Genomic DNA, 23,865 nt, shown 5'->3' with positions numbered 1-23,865 from the left:
CCAATCCTGGAGGGAGTGCTATCTCCATTTGACAAAGGAGGAAATTGAGGCTTGCCCAAAGCCACACAGCAGGCAAGCCACACAGAAGAAATCAGAACCCAGGCCTGGCCCCTCTGTTGTGCCCCGACCCAGGGTCAATATCAACCCTGGCAGAGACTAACGGAACTTGTACATGAGTGGGCGATAAGGCTGCCCGGTTGATCAAGGCATCAAGTCTCTTGCATTTGGCGCGAATTCTGTCAGTGTTTATCACACGCTGACCAGACGGGCCATTTATAAAAGTCTTTGATTTCTTGACATGAAGAAAAGGCAGAATGATGACGTACTAATCGCAGCTGGTTGAGGAACCAAGTCTTTGAGAATGCTGGGAATCTTCAGGGACGAGACAGCTGGGCTTGGCCTTCCCCACCTCATCACCCCAGACCACACGCAGCCCCCCAAGGCTCCTGAGATCTGCACGACACTCTCATATGGCACATTTTCCTGCCTCTGAGCCTTTATGTATGCTGTTCCCTCCTCCCAGAATGCTATTGCTCTGCCTCCCAATCTAATCTACTCATCCACCCTTCAAGGCCTGGCTTAATTACCACCTCCACTCTGAAGTCTTCCTGGACCCCCCACAAAGACATCTTTCTCCCCCATACATCCGTAGGACTTAATTTCTACCTCTTAGAGGGCTAGAGATTTGGTCTTAAATACAGACACTTGAGTAAATGTCTCTACTCTCTTGCTGGAACCAAAGCTCCTTGGGAACAAACATCAGCTTGAGTTCTTTTCATCATATTTATATATGATATACTATAAATATATATTTATTTTTTAACCTTTAGACACTGCCCGATGCCAAGCAACAGCTAGTGGATAATAAACAATATTTACTAAATTGAACTGAATTTTAATAGTGGCTTAGAAGTTTGGGGACTCAGTGTCTTACGATTCTGCCCTAATCTCCTGTGATCCTGACAGGCCAGTCCCTTCCCTGCCCTGGACCTCAACTTGTACATCTGTAAAATGGGGGCAATGATAGTGCCCACCTTGTTGGGAGATTATTTGTACTTCTTACATTTATTTGACAAACACTATGCGCCAGGCACTCGACAAATATTATCTTCTTAACAACCCCATTTTATAGAGGAAACTGACAGTGAAATTAAACAGATAACAGAGATAATGCAAGTCAGGGGCTTAGCACAGCATGTGGCACATGGTAAGTGCTAAAGAAACTATAGCAACACTTTTTTCTTTTCTTTTTCTCTTTTCTGTATAATGAAGAGTCTACAGGATTGGGAGAAATTTAGGATACTCTCCCAGGGCTGGGTACATAGTAGATGTTCCTTAAAATATTTGCTGCTAGATTGACTCAGTCCCAAGAGTACCAGTGATAGAAGGGGTGACCCTCACTGAGCCCCGGGAAGCTCCTGCTCTGACTCCCCGCCGCCCCACTCCCCAATCTGCCAAGCAGTGGCCACAAGCACAGTAGAGAACCCTTTTCTTGCCCCACCTTTCTCCAAGGACAGGAAGTGTGGAATGCCTTTGGGGAGATGACTCAGGTCCAGCTGTGCTGATCCCATGGGCAAATGGAGAAAAGAGAGTCTGATTAAGTCTCAGAGACAAGGGATATTCTTGTCCTTCTCCAGTCCTGCTAGGAGCTTGGACACCCCACTCTTCTCCTCAACCCCAGCTCAGACCAAAAGAGGGGAAGGAGGAGGAGAAGAGTGAAGAAAATCAACACTGATGGCGTTTCTATGTTGGCCATCTCTCCAGGCCCCAGTTTTCACAACTGTCAAATGATAATTCCTACATCATGGGGGTGGTTTTCAAGATAAAATGAGACAGGACTTCCCTGGTGGCGCAGTGGTTAAGAATCCGCCTGCCATTGCAGGCGACGCGGGCTCGAGCTCTGGTCCGGGAATATCCCACATGCCGCGGGGCAACTAAGCCCGTGTGCTGCAACTACTGAGCCTGCTCTCCAGAGCCCGTGAGCCACAACTACTGAGCCCACGTGCCACAACTACTGAGCCCACGTGCCACAACTACTGAAGCCCGTGCCTAGAGCCCCTGCTCCGCAGCAAAGAGAAGCCACCGCAATGAGAAGTCCGTGCACCGCAATGAAGAGTAGCCCCCTCTCACCACAACTACAGAAAGCCCACGCGCAGCAACGAAGACCCAACAAAACCAAAAAAAAAGATAAAATGACAATGTATGTAAAGCAGAGCTTCTCCATCTTTAACATGCACAGGAATCAGCATGGGATCTTGGGATCTTGTTAGTGTACAGATTCGGATTCCATAGGTTTGGGTGGGGCCTGAGACTGCATTTCTAACAAGCTCCCAGGTGAGGCCCCAGCTGCTGGTGCGTGGACCACCCTTTAGGTTATGAGAACAAAAAGGGACTAGAACAGCACCTTGCACACAGCAGCCCTCAGTAAAAGTTAGCTATACTTCTTCTTCTAGAGATTTAATCACTAAGAATCATCCCTAGGGGAACAGAACCGTTATATCACCCCAATAATACTGAGGTCCTGCGAGGCTGAGTGGGTTGCCCAAGCACAGAAGGCTAGGACTCAAGGCAGAAGCAGGGGACTTCCCTGGCGGTCCAGTGGTTAAGACTCTGCGCTTCCACTGCAGGGGACACGGATTTGATCCCTGCTGGGGAACTAAGATCCCGCGTGCTATGAGGTGTGGCCAAAACTTTAAAAAAAAAAAAAAAAAATCAAGGCAAAAGCAGGATTCGAGGCCATGTCTGCAGATCCATCCTTCCCATGCATCACACCATCCCAAGCCCCACCAGCCTCAGTGGCAGCCAGGGGCCTGGAGCTGAGGATACACCAGCCCTGCCCCTCAGCCCCATTGCAGGCCCCTGCTGGGCCAGACAGGCCTCCAGGCAAAAGCCCAAGCTCCCCCAAGAAAGGCCTTGCACCATCACTTCCACTCCCCCAGCGGCAGCTTCCAGCAGTCTCCCCCTCCATCGCCTTATAAAGCAGCCCCGATCTGCTCTTTTCCAAGCTGCAGTTTAATTTTACATGGAGTGAACCAACTGTCCTTTCCCTGCAGCCTCGCCCTGCTTCACACATTCCTTCTGGAGCAACATTACCTAATTTAACCATAGCCCCTGCTCTCCAGGGCTCTCAAAATAGCAGCTGCTGGTGGGGGAAAATGCCCTAATGTTATCAAAATAAACAATTCTCCCTCCTCCTCCATTCTTGGCCAGCACCAGCCTCAAGACCCAGCCCAGGGAGGAGTGAAAGCTGGGAGGACCAAGGTGGGCCTGGGGTAGAAAGAGATCCCGCCAAAGCCCTGTTCTCACCATCCTTCCAGCCCTCTCATACATGTTCCTGGGACACTCTCTCGTATATGTTCCTGGGACACTCGCTCATACGTGTTCCTGGGATCTCCCCAGGCCCAAATCCTCCAGTTCATCCCGTGAGCCAATGTTGCCCAAAACCAAGATTCAACTTTCACTTTCTCCTAATAACAAAAACTACAGTAGTGATAATTGCTACCATCCCCCAGGTATTCATTATGAGCTAAATACTTCCCACACCTTGGCTCACTGACACCTGCAAGGTAGAGATTTAGTATTCTCTCGTTTCAGATGAGGAAATGGGTGCTCAGAAAGGTGCAGTGACTTGCCCAGGGTCACGTAGCCTGGAGGTGGCAGAGGTGGGATTGGAACCCGAGCCCAGCTGCCCCAAAGCCCTAACCATGTACTACCTTCTAGCTGGGACGCCTCTGCAGGGTCTGAGCCCAGGAGAGGAGGAGCGAAGGGGGTTTGGGGGGCTAGAAAGGGCCTGCTCACCTGACGTATCATTGTAGGGTCTGCTCACATGGCCGGTGCCAAACCACAGGGGCCTGTTATACCCTAGCTTACATTTCACCCAGGTTTTGTGAGTCCTAAGTCTGTCCCTAGGACTCCAAGGGCACAGGCTGCCTGTCAATCTGTGACTCCAAGCCCCTACTCCCTGCTCCCCCCATCCCATGTGCCCCAGAGCAAGGCTGCCACATTAAAGCAGGGAACAAAAAAAAAAAAAAAAAGCAGGGAGCACCCAAGTGCTGACATACCTCAGGCGCAACCAGTGGTTAAGGAGCTGGGAGGGCGGGGCCTCCCCCTGCCCTGCTCTCTTAACATACAGAGTAATCATTAACCAGGGCAGAGCATCGCACCCCCAGGGCCAAGGCCAGACGCTCCAGACCCTTCCCACCTGAGGAATTCTGGGGCCACTTTCCCAGCCACACCACTGGGATACTGAGGTCCCTGGTACAAGGGAGGGGTGACTGGACCAGGAAGGCCTAATCTGATATCACTATGCAGGTGGCCCAGAAGGTGCCTGGAAGGCACTTAGGAGCATCTGGGCCCTCTTCACTCACAACCCTTCCTGCCCTGCTCCCCTCTCAAAATTATGAAGATCCATAAGTGAAGAGGGTTGGACAAGAGGATGGACCCTGGGGTTTGCAGCCTCCTCAAAGGTCAGGTGGAGGCAGAACGAAACCAAGCCCCAAGGTTTACCCAGGACGAAGTACCAAGGGCAGTCTTGAAGGGGAAAAAGGAAAATCACAAAATAATAGTTCCTGTCATACATCAACTGCCCGTTCTGGCTGGCGGTGATTTAAATGATGTCTAATCTTCACTAAAACCCTGCAAAGACGGTATTACCATTCCCAGCTGATAGCTAAAGCTTAGAGAGGTTAAGTCACCGGCTCAGGGTCACACAGCAATAAGTAATGGAGCTAGGACAGGACTCAGGGCTGTGCCTCCTGCCCATGACACTGTCCCAAAGTATAACCTGCAGAATTAACAGATGGGGGGCTAACAGGCCACATAAAGGAGCCTCTGAGTCCCGGCCAGAAACCCCAGGTGAAAGAGCGGGTAGGGGTGGGGGTGGTATGCAGGGTGTCCCCCATAACTGGATGTGTCAAGTAAAGGTGGCCCCTAGGGCTTCCAGCACCTGAGGCCTGCGTGAGGTGGGTGGGGCCTCCTGGAGTGTTGAAGGGTGGCGGGTGGGACCTGCACCCCTCCCCCAGGAGGTCACTTAGAGAATTCCCTTCAACTGCTCAGGTGAAACCTAGGTGAGGCCCAGGCAGGCTGGAAGCTTTGATCTTATCGCACATTCCTGCCCCAGCCATCCCAGTCCTTGTCCCCTCCCCACCTCCTCCCATCCAGGAGGTGGGAAACCAGGCAGACTTAACCCTTTCCTCCCATTTCTTCAAATCAAATCCAGGCTTGAGCTGACCTCTGCCTCCCTCCAGATCCCCCAGAAGAGTGGGGAGAGAGACGAGAGGAAGTAAAGTGGAAAGCAGGAGTTTCAGCCCTACTCTCCTTGTTTAACTCACTCAACGTCACGGAGCCCCAAACCCGAGCTCCATGGGCAGCTTCCATTTCTCTTAAATTAAAATAACCAGACTCAGTATAAATAAGCCTCGCTGTTTTCCACATCCATGAGCTCACCTGAGACTCATGGCAAAACCAGACTGCTCTCCTCTCTGCCCTGTGGGTCTTCTCCCCAAGACCCCTCTTCCCACAAGCTAACTGGAGGGAAACAGATAGTAACTAGAATAACAAACAGGGGCTGAGACAACGTCACAAGACCCCAGCTATCTCCCAGAGGTCGTGTGGCCCTGAAAAGCTGCTCCCAAGCTCTTGGAAGACTCTTGCGTGAATGCAGCCTCCTTTTATTGAATCACCCTCCCCCTTTTATTGACTAGTCTCCCCTGTCAGACTAGAAGCTCCTTCAATCCATGCTAGGTGTTTAAACCTAGCACAAGGCTGGGCATAGAGCTGGCACTCCATAAGTGTTTGCTGTATGAATGAATGAACGGTCCCATTTTGCATCTGGGGAAAATTATGCTCAGAGAAGTTAAATGACTTGCCCTGGATCCCACTGACAGGGCAAGGAGTACAGGAATCCTGTGACTCCTAGTCTAGTGCTCACTTGCTCAAAAGACATTTACAAGGCCTCTGGATCTTAGCTCAGCAGCAGGTGATCTGATGTGGGCGGACCACTGCAGGAGTGACCCCAGGTCCACACGGGAGGACAGGCGAGGCTTCAGGAAGGTCTAACGGAGCAGGGGGTCTTCTCCTTCATCTGTTTCCCTGGCCCAGGGTCTGGCACTCGTCGGCAGGTAGTCAGTGAAGGACGACATGAGATTGGTAAGATGGTGGGCTTCATCTGGTAGCTACCACCAAGTCTTGAGGACAAGCTAACAGTTTTCTCCAAGAATTCAACGTCCCCTTCCTCTGAACTGGCAAGTGGCCAAAAAACAAGGAGCCCATTTTGTGGGTAGGAAAAGCGAGGTCCGGGGAAGACGGTCAGTAGTTGGCTGGCAACCAGTGGAGGCCCAGGCCTTGACTTCTTGCCTCCTGGTCTGAGCAGTTACAGCGCAGGGGACTGGAATGCTTGTCACCTCAGCTATCTTGGTGACTTCCTCTCATTCTTTTCCAGTGTTAATGACTCCAGCTGCAGGCTACAGCCCTCCTGCTCACACGCTTGACAACAATGCGAATCCAGGGAAGACGGGGACAACTTCTGGAACCCTGCCCTGGATGCCTTCCTCCTCCACCAGCCAAATCCTCCTTGCTCTTGAAGCCCCACTTCCTCCAGAAAGTCTTTCCAGAGAATTCATGCCCAACTGACCTTTTCCTTCCCTGACAATCTGCTATTGTCTAGACTGGAGTTGTGCTGGGTAACCATGGTCCATGAGCCCTACCTCTCCAACAAGACCCAGAGCTTCTGGAGAGTAGGGACCACCATTCTCATTTCTTACAGGAGGACTGACAGAGCTGGATTCAGCTCCCACCTTCCTCTGCACCTGGCTGTGTGATCTTGGGCAAGTCACCTCTCTCCTCTGAGCTTTCTCTCATCTGGGAAATGGAGGCATAATCCCAATTATGTAGGAAAGTTGAAAATGCAGACAAAACACTGGCACAATGTCTGGCACACAGCAGGTCCTCAGGCAATGAATGAGTGAATAAATAAATGGATGGATGAAGACTTGACTCCTCTGCTGCACAAAGATGTTCAAATGACAGTTTCGGGGACTTCCCTGGTGGTGCGGTGGTTAAGAATCTGCCTGCCAATGTAGGGGACATGGCTTCGAGCCCTGGTCTGAGAAGATCCCACATGCCGCAGAGCAACTAAGCCTGTGAGTGAGCCACAACTACTGAGCCTGCACTCTAGGGCCCGCGTGCCGCAACTACTGAGCCCGCATGCTGCAACTACTGAAGCCCACGTGCCTAGAGCCCATGCTCTGCAACAAGAAGACACTGCCATAAGAAGCCCGCGCACCACAACGAAGAGTAGGCCCGCTCACCGCAACTAGAACCCCGCCCCCCCGTGCAGCAACAAAGACCCCACGCAGCCAAAACAAAGAAACAAAAAACAAATTACACAGTTTGGGACTTGTATATAGATTCTGCTCCCAGCTGTGCCACTATTGAGGTGAGCACAGGGCTGCCTCAGAGCAGGCCCCACTCAGCAAAAATCCATTGAACTCCAAACAAGGCAAAACCTACAGGCCCCAAAGGGAGCTTGGGACCTGACTGAGAAGGATCCAGGTTTCCAAGGGTCTTGATCTCAGGGAAAGCCAAATCCACCTCCCTGGGGAATGTTATCACTAAACTGAGCTGGATGCCAAGGGGCAAAAGGCACCCAAGTCTGAGAAGCAGGAGCCGGATAAGCCCACATGGCAGATACACAGCTTGCTGTACCCTCCGCCAAGGCTGGCCCAGTCCACCTCCTCCAGGCAGCCTGTCGTGACTATGCCAGTCCTCCCAGATCGTCCTCTCTCTCCCTGCAACAGGCCAGACCCACTCAGGAAGGGATGACAAGTCTGGAGTCAGACAACCTGGGCTCTATTCCCAGCTGTGCCAGGTACTGAACGGATGACTTGGGCCAGCCATGCCCCCGCCCCCCCGGTGCCTCATTTTCCCCAGATGCACAATGGAGATAATGCCAACAGCCAAAGACCGCTGTGAGGATTATATGTGATAATGCCTGGAGAGAGCTCTGCGTGGGGCTTGGCTAAGAAAGGGTGGCAACCTGGGTGACTGAGGTCACTGGGGAGGAGACCCTGGAAGTCCCAGGGCACAGAGACTGGTCTGTCCTCAGGAAACTCCTAGGTCTCTGTTCCTCTGGCCAAAGGGTCACAGGAAGGCAAGTGGCAGGAGGGGGAGAAGAGCTGTTAAGTGATAGAGGCCACCGGGGCTAAGATTTCTGAGGCCAGAATTTCAGAGCATCCAGTCCAGCGAGAGATGCAAGAAGAGGCGTGATCCCAGTTCCCAAGTATTTGAAAACTGGGAACGCCAAACAAGGAGAGGGATGAGTCAGCTGGGGTGAGGGGAGGCCAGGACCAGAAGGAGGGGGGCAGAACTGGCTCTTTGGGGGTGAGTTTGGGGAGGCGGGGGAGACAGAGGTGGAGGCAGGCACCTGGAGGTGGGCTGGGAAGGGGCCAGAGGCAGCTGGGAATTCCCAGCCCCACACCAGGAGAAGCATCTGTGGGGTCACCTCAGGCCACCTCTAAAGTCCTCCCCCTGCCAGCCCCGGGCTGCCTCCCCATCCCCACAGCCCGGGATTGGGGAAAAGATGCCAAATGTTAAAAAATGAAACACCTGGACGTGACCCATCCTACTGGGGAAGGGGCATGTCTCTACCCAGCAGCCCAAGGCCAAGGCCAAGTCCCAGGGTACAGGGAGCGGTTACCAAGCACAAGTGCGTCTCTTTCCTTTTAGCCCTGCTATTTCTCTAAGAGCCCATGGGAGTCAGATTTAAAGCTGTGCAACTCCAGCTTCCCTGGCAATGGACCTGCTACAGGTTTGCCCAGGGCTCCCCGGGCAAGGTCCTGTCTCCTGCAGTGGGCCTGAGGGAGGGTGGGGCTGGGATGGAGTCCCAGGAAGCCCCCCTCCACCATTCCCCTTAAGATGCATGAACATCCTTTCTGTACCCATGGGAGCCACTTGGCCACACCCTCTGTTGCTCAGAGCCCACCAACTGCACACATCTGGGAAGGGGACAATGCGTCCACAGGCTCCAGCCTTTCCCAGGCCACACCCTGCGGTGTGCCCCCACTCCTTCTCCCCCTACAGGAAGGAGCAATCAGGGTGGAAGGGTGGACTTTTTCTTGCAGCTGCAGCCTCAGTGGGGGAAGGGGAGCCAGTGACAGATCAGATACAGTTACATCCGGGGCTCACAGACTGAGAAAGAGAGGCAGAGGGAGCAGGGAGGATCCCTTAACTCGGTCATTCATTCAACAAGCCCAGGGCTTCCCTGGTGGCACAGTGGTTGAGAGTCCGCCTGCCGACGCAGGGGACGCGGGTTCGTGCCCCAGTCTGGGAAGATCCCACATGCCGCAGAGCGGCTGGGCCCGTGAGCCATGGCCACTGAGCCTTCGTGTCCGGAGCCTGTGCTCCGCAACGGGAGAGGCCACAACAGTGAGAGGCCCGCGTACCGCAAAAAACAAACAAGCAAACAAAAAACAACAAAAAAAAAACAAGCCCAGAGCAGGGCCTGGGTCAGTAGGTGGCAGCAATTGCGATCAGGAGAAGGCGTGTCATGCTGGGCACTGGGAACCCCGAGTCAAATACTACTCTGGCTGTGCCCTCAGCAGGAACCAGCCTAATAGAGCAGCCACTGACTGTCAAACACTCTCACATCCCAGGTACTGCGTGAGGTGCATCCACCTGGTCTCATATTCACCTGGGAAACAGGCATCATGATCCCCATTTCTGTCCTGAGGCTCAGAGAAATGAAGCAACTTCCCCAAGGTCACACAGCCAGTTGGGGCTGAGCCAAGGCATGACCCTCTGAGCCCACACCTTTCCCTTGTCCTCAGCGCCCAGAAAAAAGGGCTCCAAGTCCAGTCGGGGCACAGAAAAGTGGAACACGGCACGGTGGGCACCCTGGCTTGTCTCACATGCTCCAGATCCCAGCAGAGAACAGTGGCTGGGAAGAAGAGCTCCCCTGCGTCCAGCCTCAGCAAGGAGCCTGGGCCTTCTTGGCCAGCTGGCTTCTTCAAGGCCATTAGTTTTTTTTTTAATTAATTAATTTATTTTTGGCTGCATTGGGTCTTTGTTGCTGTGCGCGGGCTTTCTCTAGTTGCGGCGAGCAGGGGCTACTCTTTGTTGCGGTGGGCATGCTTCTCATTGCAGTGGCTTCTCTTTGTTGCGGAGCACGGGCTCTAGGCGCGCGGCCTTCAGTAGTTGTGGCGTGAGGGCTCAGTAGTTGTGGCGCAGGGGCTTAGCTGCTCCACGGCATGTGGGATCTTCCCGGACCAGGGATCGAACCCGTGTCCCCTGAATTGGCAGGCAGACTCTTAAACACTGAGCCACCAGGGAAGTCCTTCAAGGCCATTAATTTATTCACTCAATAAGTGTTCACCTACTATTGCCCGGCAGCCTAGCACCGGGCAAACTGTAACAAACAAAACTGAATGCCCGCCCTCTAGGCGGGGAAGGCAGTGAATTTCAAAAAAACACATAAATATACAAGCTGTGAGCTTAGGCTGGGGGGTTCCAAGGGATCGGTGTCTGCAGCTGCACAAATGTATTCTCAGCAAGAACCCCCTCCAGGCCAATGCAGAGGCTCCAACTTGGGGTCGGGGAGTGGGGCTGCCCTAGCTGAGAGTCAGTCCAACACTGTCCCCTCCCCCATGCCATCCCCTCCATCACCTGCCGTTCTCCACCCTCCTCCCAACTCTGCTCCTCTGGAGCTCTCCTACCTCAGTTAGTGGCAGCCCCACCTTTCCAATGCCCAAGCCAAAGCATATGGAGACGTCCCTGACGCCTCCCTTTCTGTCCCCTCACCCCCATAACCAGTCCATCAGCAAATCCTGTTGGTCCTACTTTCAAAATATACTCAGGATTCAACCCTTTCTTCGTGCCTCCACTGCCCTGGTACGAGCTCCCATAGTCTCGGGGCTGGGTCACGGCCTCCTTGCTTTTGACCTTGATGTCCCACGTTGTCTTCTCCACACAATAACTAGAGTGATCTCTCATCTCACTCAGAAGCAAATCCAAACTCTTTCCTGTGGCTGAGGCTCTGCCCCACCTTCCCTTGCCAAGCCCCTGGCCGCATCCACCAACCCTCACCCATGCTGCTGCAGCCACGTGGGCCCCCTGCTTTGCGCAGACACACCAAGCACACCTCTGGGCCTTTGTGTCAGCTGTTACCCCTGCCTGGAGAGCCCTTTCCCTAGATACCTGTAGGGCTCACACCCTCACCCCCTTCAGATCACTCTCTATCCTCTTCCCTGCTTTATTTTCTCTTCCAAACACTTATCGCCACCTGCCATATTATATTTATTGTGTGTCTCCCTGCACACGCTATAATGCAAGTTACCTGAGGGAAGGGAATTGGACTTTTATGTTCTCTGCCGCAACCTCGGCACCTAGAACAGGGTCGGGTACTTAGAAGATGCTCAATAAATATCTGTGAAATGAATTTTGAGTCTAACACTTCAGGGACTTTAGTTTACAGAATATTTAATTGCATACATCATTGTCCACTCATTCATTCAACACAGACCGCAAGCCTCTGTGTGCCAGACACCACCCTGAAATCCAGAGCAACAGAGAAACAGGGCGCCCTCCTCTGTGGCTCAGGGACAGGCCTCTGGTAGGCAGCCGGGAGCTGGTCCTCAGGACATCTCACAGATGTCACGAGTACCCCCTACCCTGGGATGCTCTGAGGTCCCTGCAGCCCTGGCACACATGGGCATCAAGGAAAGGAGGGGAGGGTGGGTTCTGGGGGCGGCTGACACTTGAAGGCCCCGCATTCCCAGGCCTCAAAGAGCCGCCTTGTTCCCAGGACTTTCATGACGGTGCCCCTGGCCCAGCCATCCCAGCAGCCATGAGCCACTCCCTTCTCACGGCCACTATTGACATGCACCCGACGCCACCAGGCTGGGCAGTGAAGCTGGCGGCTCCCCGCGAAGCGAGTTCCACACATTCTTCTGGGTTTCAGTCAGCCAGCTCTGGGCGCTGGGGCGGCCAGCAGGCCCCGGCCAGGCCCTGGAAGCAGGAGGGGGCAGCAGGGCCAAAGAGGCCAAGGCCGGAGCTGGGGCAACATTCCAGCAGGGCCAGGACCCTCAGCCTACCCTCCTGCTTCCTGGCGGGAGAGAGATGAAGGGAAGGCCGGCGTGGGCCCTGGGAGGAAGGGCAGGGGGCTCCGCAGATCCTTGGGAAGCTGCGGGGGGGGGGGGGGAACGCGGCCACGTTCTGCCCCTCCTCCTCCAGCCTGAGTCCTCACAGCTGGGAGTGGACTGGGGCAGGGGGCAACAGGCCAGGGCTGGGAGTCCTTCCCGCATGTCCCGAGTGGTCTGAGGATCCAGAACCCACACGTCTGGCCTCCAAGTGGCTTCTGAATCATCGTTCCAGATCTTTCCACATCCTGGGCGGCCACCTCACCCTCCCTCCTGAGACATGCCCCAAGGCCAGGCAGCCCTGAAGCCTCTGCAGATTCACCCTAAACCTTCAGCCCCCAGGGAACAGCCAGGGGAATCCAGTGAGGACTAGGGCCAGGCGGCTAGCCATTCTCCCCTTCACTTCCCACACAGGGTAGGGCCTGGCCTGGCGCACTTAGGCCTTAAGGCCCCTGGATTAATTCAACTGTCTCAAGGGTCTCGGGGAATATTGGTGAGGAAATTAATTAACAAACCTACAAACGAACAGGCAATCCCAGAAATGACTGCCCTAGAGTTAAGTTTTTCTAGGCTCCCGTCAGGGCAGGTATCCCCAGGAGGCCCCGTGGACACTCGGGCACACCCATCCTGAGTGCCTCTGTCCCCAAAGCCAGACCCCAATCTTCCTCGCCCGAGGAAGCCCTTGCACCACCTAGGACCTGAGTCCTTTTATCAACATCAGTGGGACAGTTTTATCAACACCCACCGCCTGCTGGCTACGAGTGAGCGGGATGCCGGTAGGGTGGTGAGGAGCCTCGTGTGGCTTCAAAGCCTGGCTCGTGGGGCCTCCAAGCACAGTGTACTGGGCAAGTTAGAGTTGAGTTGTTGGGCAAGTTACACGATCCCTCTGTGCCTCAGTCTCCTCTGCTTAGAAAATGGGGACTGCACTAGTAGCTATAGCTTAATTCAGTCAACAGACATATTTACTGAGCGCTTACTACCTGCCAGGTGTTAAGGAGACAGCAGCAGTGAACGAAAGCACGTAAGGTCCTGCTCGCATGAAGCTTAAATTGGGGGTGGGGTGGTGATAAACAAGTAAAGAAATACGCATCAAATAGTGACAAGAAGAAAACAAAGCCGTGTAAGGGGACAGCGAACGTCGCAGAGTAGTAGGGGACACGAGGGAAGTGAGGCAGAGGGTCACGCAGATATCTGGCGGACAAGCATTCTAGGCAAAAGGAACAGCAGATGCAAGGCCCTAAGGCGGGAGCGTGTCTGGCACGGTCCAGAAACAAAGACTGGCATGTCTGGAGTGCGCAAGCAAGGGGCAAGTGGGCAGGAGGAGAGAGTTGAGAGGGAGGGGGGAGGCCAGATCTGTAGGGCCTTGGGGGCTAAATTAAGTCAAGGGCTGGGGTCTGACGTAAGCAACACGGGGAGGGCAGGGAGGCTGTGAGCGAGGCAACAACGTGTGAGGATCTGCTGAGAAACTTCACGCGTGGCAGAGAGTGGGCACTGGATAAAGGTGAACTATCCATATTATTTTGTCAGCATCTGGCCTGGTACCCCAAGACTGCCCTCCCCACTACTGCAAGCCCTAAACCCAGTCACCTTCTGCCACCTTCCTTCCACCCATCTCCCGGGCTGGGCCTCAGGCCCGCAGATCCCAACTTGCCTGCACTCAGCCTGAGAACAGGCCCGGGCCGAGCCGGTCGGGGTCCAGGACTCCCCGGACACAAGGAGCTCGGCTGGGGCGTGGCGGGGTGGGGGTGGGGCGTCCATTTCTACCCCCCGCCAGCCTCTGCCTCCCTCTGTGGACAGACCTGCACCCTCCCTCTGGAAATCTCCAGCGCACACTCACAACCCCCTCCGGGCGGCAGATCTGGAGCAAGGGGGAAAGACAGCCCGGCCAGTTATGTCAAGGGGAGGGCTGAGGTAACACTGCCCCTGAGGGAAGGGGAGGCTCCTCCATTTCCCGCCTGCCCACAGCCTCCCCAACAAGAAAACCCAGGGGGGGCAGGAAACAGGTATCTCAGTGACTTCCCCTCTCAGCGCTGGAAAACACCACTATCACCCTCAAGAACCCTGTCTCTTGGCGGCGCCAGCCCCAAGAAAGGAAGGGCTAAGGCCCCAGCAGGCCAAGGCAGGACCTGAGTCACTCAGGCCTGGCCCCCTCCCCCAGCAAGCCTCCCCACCTCCTCTGAACTGAAATTACTCCCACACTTAATCACAGACCACTACTGCCTCTGTCTCCTGCCCCCAGTGAGGTCTCGAGCTCCCTAAGGACCACCTTACCCTCCCCTTGTGTCCTACCCTCACACACTCACTGTGGGCTTGCAGACATGAACGGAAAGGCACGGGAGCTAAAGGGCAGCAGACGAGGAGGAGCCCAAGGCTGGCTAGGGCACAGGGCTAGAAGCCTGCTGGCGTTTAAAACTTACAACAAACTTCTCATCCCCATTTCACAGATGTGGAAACTGAGGCTCAGAGAGAGGAACTTGTCCCAGATCACACAGCTAGGAAGTGGCAAGAGCTGGGATTCGAACATGGGTCTGTAAGACTCCAGAGGCCAAGCTCTTTCCAACCCTTCTACCCTCAGCCTAGGCTGGGACCATGAAGACCTCAGTGTGGTTGCTGAGGAGACTGTAATCCCACAGGATCAGAGCTGCCTGTTCACCCATCTCAGTTCTGGGAGAGTGCAGCCAGGGCCTGTTGCTGTTCACCCATAAGCCCCCATTGCTGGATGCACTGGTGCACAGTAGGTGCTTAGCAAGTATCTACTGAATGAATGAACCCTGAACTCCTACTCACTGTCATGGAATGCTGCCCAAAGATGTGGTGAACGAACAAGTGAATGAGGATTAGCTGCAATCTGGGAATTCCTCCCCCACACAGCAAACATCTCCTTCCCTCCTGCCACGGCAGAACCCCTGATCAGGGGGCAGAGCTGGGGTAGGGTCAGAAAAGGAACATTTCATGTGCTAGGTTGGTGTCTACTTTTTGGAAAAGTAAAGATCAGTGTTGGGAGGTGCAAGTTCAGGTCAAGACTGGGGAGCAACTGGATGGATGGGCCCTGCTGGATGTGTTGAAGTGAGAGGCTGACAGAGGATTAAGGAAGCTGCCCTGATGCGGATGGGGGAGGAGAGGTGCTGGGTGGGTGGGGCAGGAGAGGTGAGGGGTCAGGTCTGGGGTGGGGGTTAACGAGTGACTCAGGAGGGCAGAGGTGAGAGGGTGCCGGCAAGGGGAAAGGGAGTCAGTCACTGGTAAACACTGGCCAGCTTAGATGAGTCCCTCTCTTGGCTCTGAGAACAGGGGACAGGGATGGCCCAGCACCACCTGAAAGAGGGTGGGTTGGCTCTGTGGTTCGCCACGCAGGCCCAGATCCCCAGATGTGCCCCATCCACATCTGCCACCAGCTCCCTGCCCACTGACCCCGCCCTGCCCTTCTCAGGTTCACTGGGTCCTCAGAGCCTCTCCGGGCCAAGTGCCCTCTTTCTCTCAGCATGGACCCATCCAAGCTCAGAGTAGGGGGCTGGACTGCAAGGGCAGGCCTCCCCCTGCACCTTGAAGACCTGGGGAGGAGAGAGCTGGGGAAACAGATCCACTCACTGTCCACCGCAAACCGGCTCAGCAACAGGCACTTTAAGGCCGTGTATTCTGAGTTCCCCCTGGGCATGTGGGCTGGTCTCAGAGAGGTTAACAACGTGCTGGAGGTCACACAGTTGCTCAGTGAAGAGCAGAGATTGATTCAATTCCTGGGCTGTGGGACTCCAGGGCCCGTGGGTGTTCCACGCAAGAATCAGTTGTGTCCAGAGCGGTTCTTTACTTGTGCCTGCCTGGTGACCAGCTCCCCAAGGGGAGAGACGTCGTGGTAAAGTTCCAGTGAGGATGGATATGGTCCCCATCACCACTGAGTGCCCCTGTTTCAAGCTGGCAAAGAAAGGCGTGTCCTCGCCCTGCCGAGTTCCCACCCTGCTCGAAGTTTCTCAGCCTGGCCCCCAGGAATGGCAGGCCGGACCATGCCTAGCGCGAGTCTGAGACTCAGCAACGTGGCCTGGCGACCCAAGGGCTCCCACGAGGGCCGGCCCCGCCCCCGGCCCATCGCGGGGTCCCCTGGGTGCCCTTCGGCACAGCCCCACGGAGGAGGGTGGCGCCGGCCTGTACCGGCCCGGGGTCCCTGGCGGGCGCCGCCGTCCCGGGCCAGAGTCCCAGCCGCGCAGCCTCCGCGCCCCAGCCAAGTTGGCGGGGGCGGCGAGCGGGGCCCGGGGCGCCTCCCACCTCTCCGCCCCGCACACTCACCCCGAGCAGCCGCCCGTGCAGCACCAGCGCCAGCAGCAGCGCGCCCGCCGCCTGCCGCCCCATGGCCCGGCCCGCTCCGCTCACTCGCTCGCTCGGCGCCCGCCCGCAGCCGCCCGCTCGCCTGGCTGCCGAGTCCTCGGGACAGGGCGGCCCGCTCCAGCCACCCCCACCCTTCCCGCGGCCGCCCCGCCCCCGGGCGAGGCCCCGCCCCCGGGTCTCCCCGCCCCGGGCACCAGGCCCCGCCCCCTGGACCGCCCCGGGGCTGAGGGCTGCGCTCTCCCCGGCCCGCTGCGCAGCCAACTGAGCCTTTGTCTGGGCCCCCAGCCCCCTCCGGGCGGGCCGCGGCCCAACCCGGCTCCCGCCAAACCCGGCCTGGAGTCTGGGATGGGACTGGGGCCGGGGCCCTGAGCGCTGGACCACCCTCCCTCCACGTGCACGCCTCTCCCGCACCTCCCCACCGACCCCCGGACCCCTAAATCCATCTGCTCTCACACCCTTTCATACTCCGCAGACGTGACTCCACGCGGGCCGCTCTCCAGGACCCTCCAGAATAGCACGCGCTCACACGGGCGCGTTTGGTACACGCGCTCACTACAATTTTGGCTCACAAGATTACCTGCACACTGACAACTTTCACACGCTAACGTGCTCGTCCACTGCCCGTGAACGCTTGCACACGCTCACTCCCTTCACCCAACTTTCATATAGTAACAGTCCTCCCCGACTCAAAAGATCACTCTATCCCTTGAAAACCTTCACCTCTACAGGTGACACAGTGGACACAGGTTATACACACACACACTCAGCTGCCCACGTTCATAGTCACATTTTCACACACATATATGAATCCCAGGACAGGAAGCGGAAGGACGTTTTCATACTCAGATTCCCCACAGGGTCTCACAGTTCACACACAGGCCAACATAATTTCTTTTTTATTTCTTATTTTTTTTCTTGCGGTACGCGGGCCTCTCACTGTTGTGTTGGGTTTTTTTGTTGTTTTGGGGATTTTTTTTTGCGGTACGCGGGCCTCTCACTGTTGTGGCCTCTCCCGCCGCAGAGCACAGGCTCCGGACGCGCAGGCTCAGCGGCCATGGCTCACGGGCCTAGCTGCTCCATGGCATGTGGGATCTTCCCGGACTGGGGCATGAACCCGTGTCCCCTGCATCGGCAGGCGGACTCTCAACCACTGCGCCACCAGGGAAGCCCCGAACATAATTTCTTACACGCACAGCACCTGCATTTTTTTACATTTTCTCAGTACCTCACAGTGGGCACTCAATACGAACCTGAATTACCCCTGATACACACCATTCTCCACATAAATCACTCACAGACCAACTTTGATTCACATAAATCACAGCCCCACTGCCAGAGATGCACCATCTCACACACCCAGGCCCAGACACAGACACTGCCAAAGCCCAATCACAGATGCTTGGGAGGTAAATCCCAGTCCCTGATGACACAGACCCACAGACAACACACACAGCCATGCCACCAGGCCTCCCCAGGCCATGGTCTCCTTGCTGCCTGAAAATTTCTAGGGCAGCCCAGGCTGATGGGTGGAGAGAAAACTGGGGTGTGTAGGTGTGTGTGTGTCACTTAGAGGAAAACCTTTTCTGAGTAACGATGGAGGAGAATAAAAACTGAAGTTTCCATTGTTTCCTGTGAGATTTGCTAGGTTCCAGAGACTCACAACCAGGGTTTGCAGCCAGGAGTGAGGTGAGCTGTGGACAGAAGGAAATGCCCAGCTCACTGGGCGGCACCAGGCCTGGCTCCGGAAGGCATGTTCCCTGTGATAAGGGCCAGCCTGCAGTCTCCCAAGCACTCTGAAGCCTCCCATCTGGGAGATGGGAAACCACTGGCATCCTGACTGGCACCTGGGGGATTAAGAAAATACTGGCATCCTGACTCCCTTCCCAGATAAATGCCCCATCTCCAAAAGCTGGGGTCTTCTCCACCCTGTGGGGTGTATCTAGGGGACCAGCTCAGAGCTGTAAGGGGCAGAAACTACATTCACAGTGGTTTGGCCAACTCCCCGGCCCCAGCCCAGATGCCAGACACAGCACTGAATAAGGTCTGTTTCTGCTCCAGACAGGGAGGTAGGGTGGACAGAGGAGGGATGCCTGATCTTGGCCCTTGGTGAACCCCTAATATGGTGGAGGGAAAAGGGAGGCTATAATCCCTGTCCTCATGTTGTTCTCAGTCTGCTGGAGGATCCTGCCTCCATCATCTTGCTGTGCAATCTTGAACAGATTTTTCAATCTTTCCATGACTCCATTTCATCATTTAGACAAGGAGAATAATGTTAAGACCTCCATCACAGTGTTGTTATGAGGATTTAAATGAATTAATATATTTATTTTTAAAAAAGAACAGTTTTGGGCACATGGTAAGCCCTAAGTAAGCGATAGCCATTTCTTTCTCTCTTTTTTTGTGGCAGGGCAGGGGTGGTGCGCGCTGCGGCATTCGAGATCTTAGTTCCCCACCCAGGGATGGAACCCATGCCCCTGCATTGGGAGTGCAGAGTCTTAACCACTGGACCGCCACGGAAGTCCCAGCCATTTCTCTTATTACTGTTTCTGGGTGAGCTCCCAATCTAGAGAGGGAGACACAACTCTTCCCTCAGGGGACTCCAGTCTGATGGAGGAGCAGTCCCTGCACCCAGTGTCACTCTCAGTCTGAAGGCCAGATGCAGCCCCCAACCCCAATGACCTCTAGTCTGATGGGGGAGTACAGCCTTGCAGTCATCAAACTTCCCTGATGAGGAAAACTACAAAACTCCACTGACTTCAGAGTTGACAGGTGGCCAGCCTTGGTGGTAGGATTTTTCCAAGGCCTTGCCTGTCTGTGGAGGGTCAGCATCCTTGACAAATCGCATTTTGTGAGCTGCCTCAATGTTCCCTACCTCGGGCCCTTTAAGTCCCAGAGCCTTGGCTTCTTGGATGATTTGTTCATAAGCAAAGGAAAAGGAGAACAAGCAACTCTTTGTAGATGTTTGGTCAAGACTAAGTCTGAGCTATAAGTCTTGCTTCCTAAAAGAGGTTGAGGAAAGACATGGTAAAGCTTACTGGACTGGAAGGAACTGGGCTGACGTGGAGGGCAGGAAATATGGCCTTTCGAGAAAGTTCCAGAGTAACTCCACCTACCCTGAGGATTGGTCATCCCCTTGTTTATTCTGCATCCTCTCCTTCCCGCTAAGGGATTTGGCTGGCTCTGTTTTATTTTGCTGTCCTTGATATCTTTAGTAAATGTTCTCAAGTTGCTTTGTCCAGGGCCTGGCTATCTCCTCATATGGCTTAGAAGGGGAGCAGAGGCAAGGCCTTCCAAGCGCTTGCTGAACCCAGGAGGCATCTATAATTGCAGCGTATGTACTCATAACTCTGGGTGCTGGTCACACTCTTTGGGAGAGAAACAACTCAAGCCTCACACAAGGTTCCTTAGATAAGGGGAGACTACGAGAGTTTGGATAGGCAAGAGCGGCCAAACAATTTGGCTTCTGAGAAACAGGAGTCTGATCTAGTCTGATGGGGGAGTACAGACTTTTGAGTCACCTGTCTGCCAGAGTTTGTGGGTCACCTGTCTGCCACTACAAAATTGACAAGACTCAACTTCTACTGGCTTCCACTCCTACTCCAAACCTTTTCTTTGCCTTGGAGCTTCTCACTCATCTCATATTCCTTTATTCATTCAGGGCTGCAGTGGACGGTTGGGCAGGTTGTTCACTGAACAAGGGTATGCAGCCAAGGGGATCCTGTTGTGGTGTTACATCTGCCCAGAGGGGGTACCTTTTGTAATATGAGCAAAGGTTAGCTGTGGCCCTGCATTCATTCAACAATGAAGGTAAACATCTATTATGCACAAGGGATGCAATGCCTGTGTGGGAAAACAGATGCCGGCAGGGCAAGGATATGTACTTGGGTAAGAAAATGGAACAGGAAATTGGTGTGAAAGGGAGTGGGTTGGAGGAGAGGGAACAAGGAGATGATGTGGAGAAGAGGAAGAAGAGGAGGGAGGACACAGTTCTAAGCAGGCAGTGAAAATTCATGGACAGGGAGGGAAGCATGCAAGGCAGGGAGATGCAATCCTGGCCAACTCTCCAGCCACACGCCTCCCCCACCCTGGTCTTTGCACATGCGGTTCCTTCTCCTTAAGGGCTATTCTCACCCAACACCCACCCCACTTCACCCTACTACTCTCTTTTAGGATTCAGCTCAAACCTCATGTCACCATAGAAGCCTCCCCAACCTCCCAGGTTAGATCATGTCCCTCACTATGCTTTCCCACAACCTCCCTCCCCCATGCTTCTCCCTCTTAACATTTTTGACAATTGCAATAATTTGGAAGACCATTTAATATGAAGAGGCATAATGAAGGCAGAGAGCGTGACTACCTGCTTTCTGACTTGTTCCCAACTGTATCCCCTGTGAAGGGCACAGTGCCCGGCAAAGTTGGCATTTGAATTATTTTACCTGAATGAAAGAACAAGTTGGTTCAAGCAAAGCATAAGGCATAAATGCCCCCTTTCTGGTTTGTACTTGGGGCAAAGATAAACTCCCCTCACAGTCTGATCAACATTGAATCTCACTTGATCACAGTCCTAGGCAGTAGGCAAGTGAGTGTATTTTATTACCACCCTTTTCAGACAAGGAAACTGAGGCCCAGGGGATGAAGTGGCTTGCCTACATTACACAGTCAGTGCCAGGAGCCGTGATGGAGCCAGGATTCATGTCCATGTCTGTCTGACTCTAGAACCCACATTCTCAACCCCTCCTAGTATTTCCCCAACACCCCTCGTCATTATCAAGTGCTTCCTTGCTGAGCTTCCACCTTGGGGCCTCACAGATCACCTGCCCTCTGAGATGCTCCTTGGAAAGGGGGTTCCCTGGTCAAGAAGTTTGGGAACTCTGTACTCTTTCCCACACTTTGGCCATCTCGAGGGACACCAGCACAGGAAAGTTTCTGAGCAGGCCTCCAGTAAAGTTGCCTGTCCAACTCTGCTTAACCCAGCATTCCTCAACGTATTCAAGAATGGAACCCAGTTGTTTTTTGGAAAAACCTTTTAACATCTCACAAGACTGGTGTTTCTCATAACACACTTGGCAAATACTGCCCCTGACTCCTGGAGCTGACCATAAATGGTCTCTGTAATTGGAATTTGTCACTCGAGCCCCTCACACCGCCACCACTCCCCTCTATCCAGGCTGGAGTACTCATGGCCTCCATACAGCCCCTCACATTCCGACCCACACACCCCTGCTTCAGCTCTAGAAGGCGTCTGCGTGGGGGCCGTAGTTGGAGCTCCATAAATACTCAGTTTCCTTCCTTTGTCACTGCACACATGGGCATTTTACCTCCTGTGATCAGCACATGCTGACAATTTCCTGTCTTGTTTTTCTCACTTAACATTTTCATAAACACAGTTCTATGTGTCAGTCAAGACCAGGGCTACTTAAAAATGGCTCTGTGGACCAGTGCCCAAACTGTGTAGTACCAGTCCGAGATGAGATAAGAAGTTTGCTCAGAGCGTAAATCAACTGTGTCAGTAAGCACTCTGTTTAGCTCAGCTGACACTATTTTTTTCTTGGAATACTTGGTCCGTTTTGGAAGAAGCTCATGGATTTACATTCTGGTACGAGCTCTTCATTGCACTTGGTAATCGTTAACAGTTTGTGGGCCAGCGACTCTGAATAGCAGTCGTGTTGACTTTGCACGTAATATTTCTTTAAAAAAAATTTATTTATTTATTTGGTTGTAGTTGCAGCAGGCGGGTTCCTCAGTTATGGCGTGAGAACTCTTAGTTGCGGCATGCATGTGGGATCTAGTTCCCTGACCAAGGATCGAACCCGGGCCCCCTGCATTGGGAGCATGGAGTCTTATCCACTGCGCCACCAGGGAAGTCCCAATATTTCTAATAATTATTTGGTGTCAGGTCTCATCACCACACCGTTATTCATTAGCCCTATCCTGTCTTTGGGTATTTGGGCTGCCTCCAGGTCTCTGTGATTCATAAAGCATTGCTCTGAGCTGATATGTATGCAACCGTGGGTTTATTTTTATAGTTCCCTCAGTTTTTCAGGACCACAAACCTGAGGCCAGAGAGGTGGGGTGGCTTCCGCAGGGTCACGAGTGACAGAGGTAGGCCTCCCACTCAGACCTCCTGACCCCCAGCCCCTTGTTCCTTCCTCCAGCCTGCACTGCCCTTCCTACTGGGCAGACTTTCCGTCCCTTTCATGCTTTTCTTTGCTAGGCTATGAGCCTTCTGCAGTGTTCCCACATGTTGTCTTTTGGAGCTCGAGAGAAATCCTTCTGGAATGTCCTGTGCCTTCTCCCTCGAGTTCCCGGCTTTGTTCAATTGTTCATGAGAAATTCCTGCCCTGTTGGGAGGGGCTCAGGAGGCTGTGAAAAGAGTTTGCCAAAAATGGTGGTACCCACTCGGGCAGAGCACGCGTCTGAGGCTCTGCCTCTCTTGAGATTTCTGCTTAAAAGGGGGCCGTGTGGATGCAACTAGTGGGGAGGGTGTCACACACCCCCAGTTTTCTGTTTCGTCTGTAGAGCAAACAGTACCAGTCGCGTGCTGGCAGAAGAGATAAAGTGGGCCTCAGGAAGGGGGGTGAGGTGGGCGAAGGCTGAGGGGGTTAGGTCCAGAGATGAGGAAAGTTTAGGGTATGGTGAAGGTCAGGAACAGGATGAGTGTGTCTCGGCAACACACACGTGGGTAACACAAAAAGCTGTGTATATTTCCTAGAATCCTAGAATCATGATATCAGATTAACTGTTTGAAAAGGGCCATATCACACTGGTTTTTTTAATAAATTTATTTATTTATTTTTGGCCGCGTTGGGTCTTTGTTGCTGTGCGCGGGCTTTCTCTAGTTGCTGCAAGCAGGGGCTACTATTTGTTGCAGTGCATGGACTTCTCATTGTGGTGGCTTCTCTTGTTGCAGAGCACGGACTCTAGGCATGCGGCTTCAGTAGTTGTGGCTCTTGGGCTCTAGAGCGCAGGCTCAGTAGTTGTGGCGCACGGGCTTAGTTGCTCCGCGGCATGTGGGATCTTCCCGGACCAGAGCTCAAACCCATGTCCCCTGCATTGGCAGACAGATTCTTAACCACTGAGCCACCAGGGAAGTCCCCTAGATTGTTTTAAATACACAAAAGGAATTCTAATGTCATGCACCTATACTCAGTGTTACCAAAGGCCACAGGGACCAGTGGATTGGGTAATTGAGACCACAGGTGGGCTTTGAGGGAATTTCTCCTTTTGTTTATTATTTCCTGGGAAGAATGTATTTGAGGTTAATGCTGCCCTGATCAGAACACTGGTGTTGGGGGCAGCCCAAACCTCCCGGTTTAAATACCATCCTTGCTTTGTCTAAATTTCTGCATATTTTGAGGCCAAGGTTTACCCCTCTTTGTCTTGGAATCTGTTCAATAAATACTGAGAAAGAAACTGCACT

General features: G+C 53.9%; 1 protein-coding gene across 2 annotated transcripts in view; it reads right to left on the bottom strand.

The window, feature by feature from the left end:
• HSPG2 (heparan sulfate proteoglycan 2) overlaps nucleotides 1-16,507 on the bottom strand; it is a 102,076-nt gene extending 85,569 nt beyond the window's left edge. For both annotated transcript variants that reach the window (XM_030875628.3, XM_030875631.3), the window contains exon 1: nucleotides 16,407-16,507. In XM_030875628.3, coding sequence (XP_030731488.1) covers nucleotides 16,407-16,469 — 63 coding nt within the window. In that variant the 5' untranslated portion in view covers nucleotides 16,470-16,507. The remainder of the gene's footprint in view (nucleotides 1-16,406) is intronic.
• Nucleotides 16,508-23,865: the final 7,358 nt, after the last annotated feature.

Source organism: Globicephala melas, chromosome 1, assembly GCF_963455315.2.
Source record: "Globicephala melas chromosome 1, mGloMel1.2, whole genome shotgun sequence".
In the NCBI taxonomy this organism is placed as follows: Eukaryota; Metazoa; Chordata; class Mammalia; order Artiodactyla; family Delphinidae; genus Globicephala; species Globicephala melas.
Note: the sequence above shows the minus strand (reverse complement) of the source record. Positions and strands in the feature narration are given on the sequence as shown.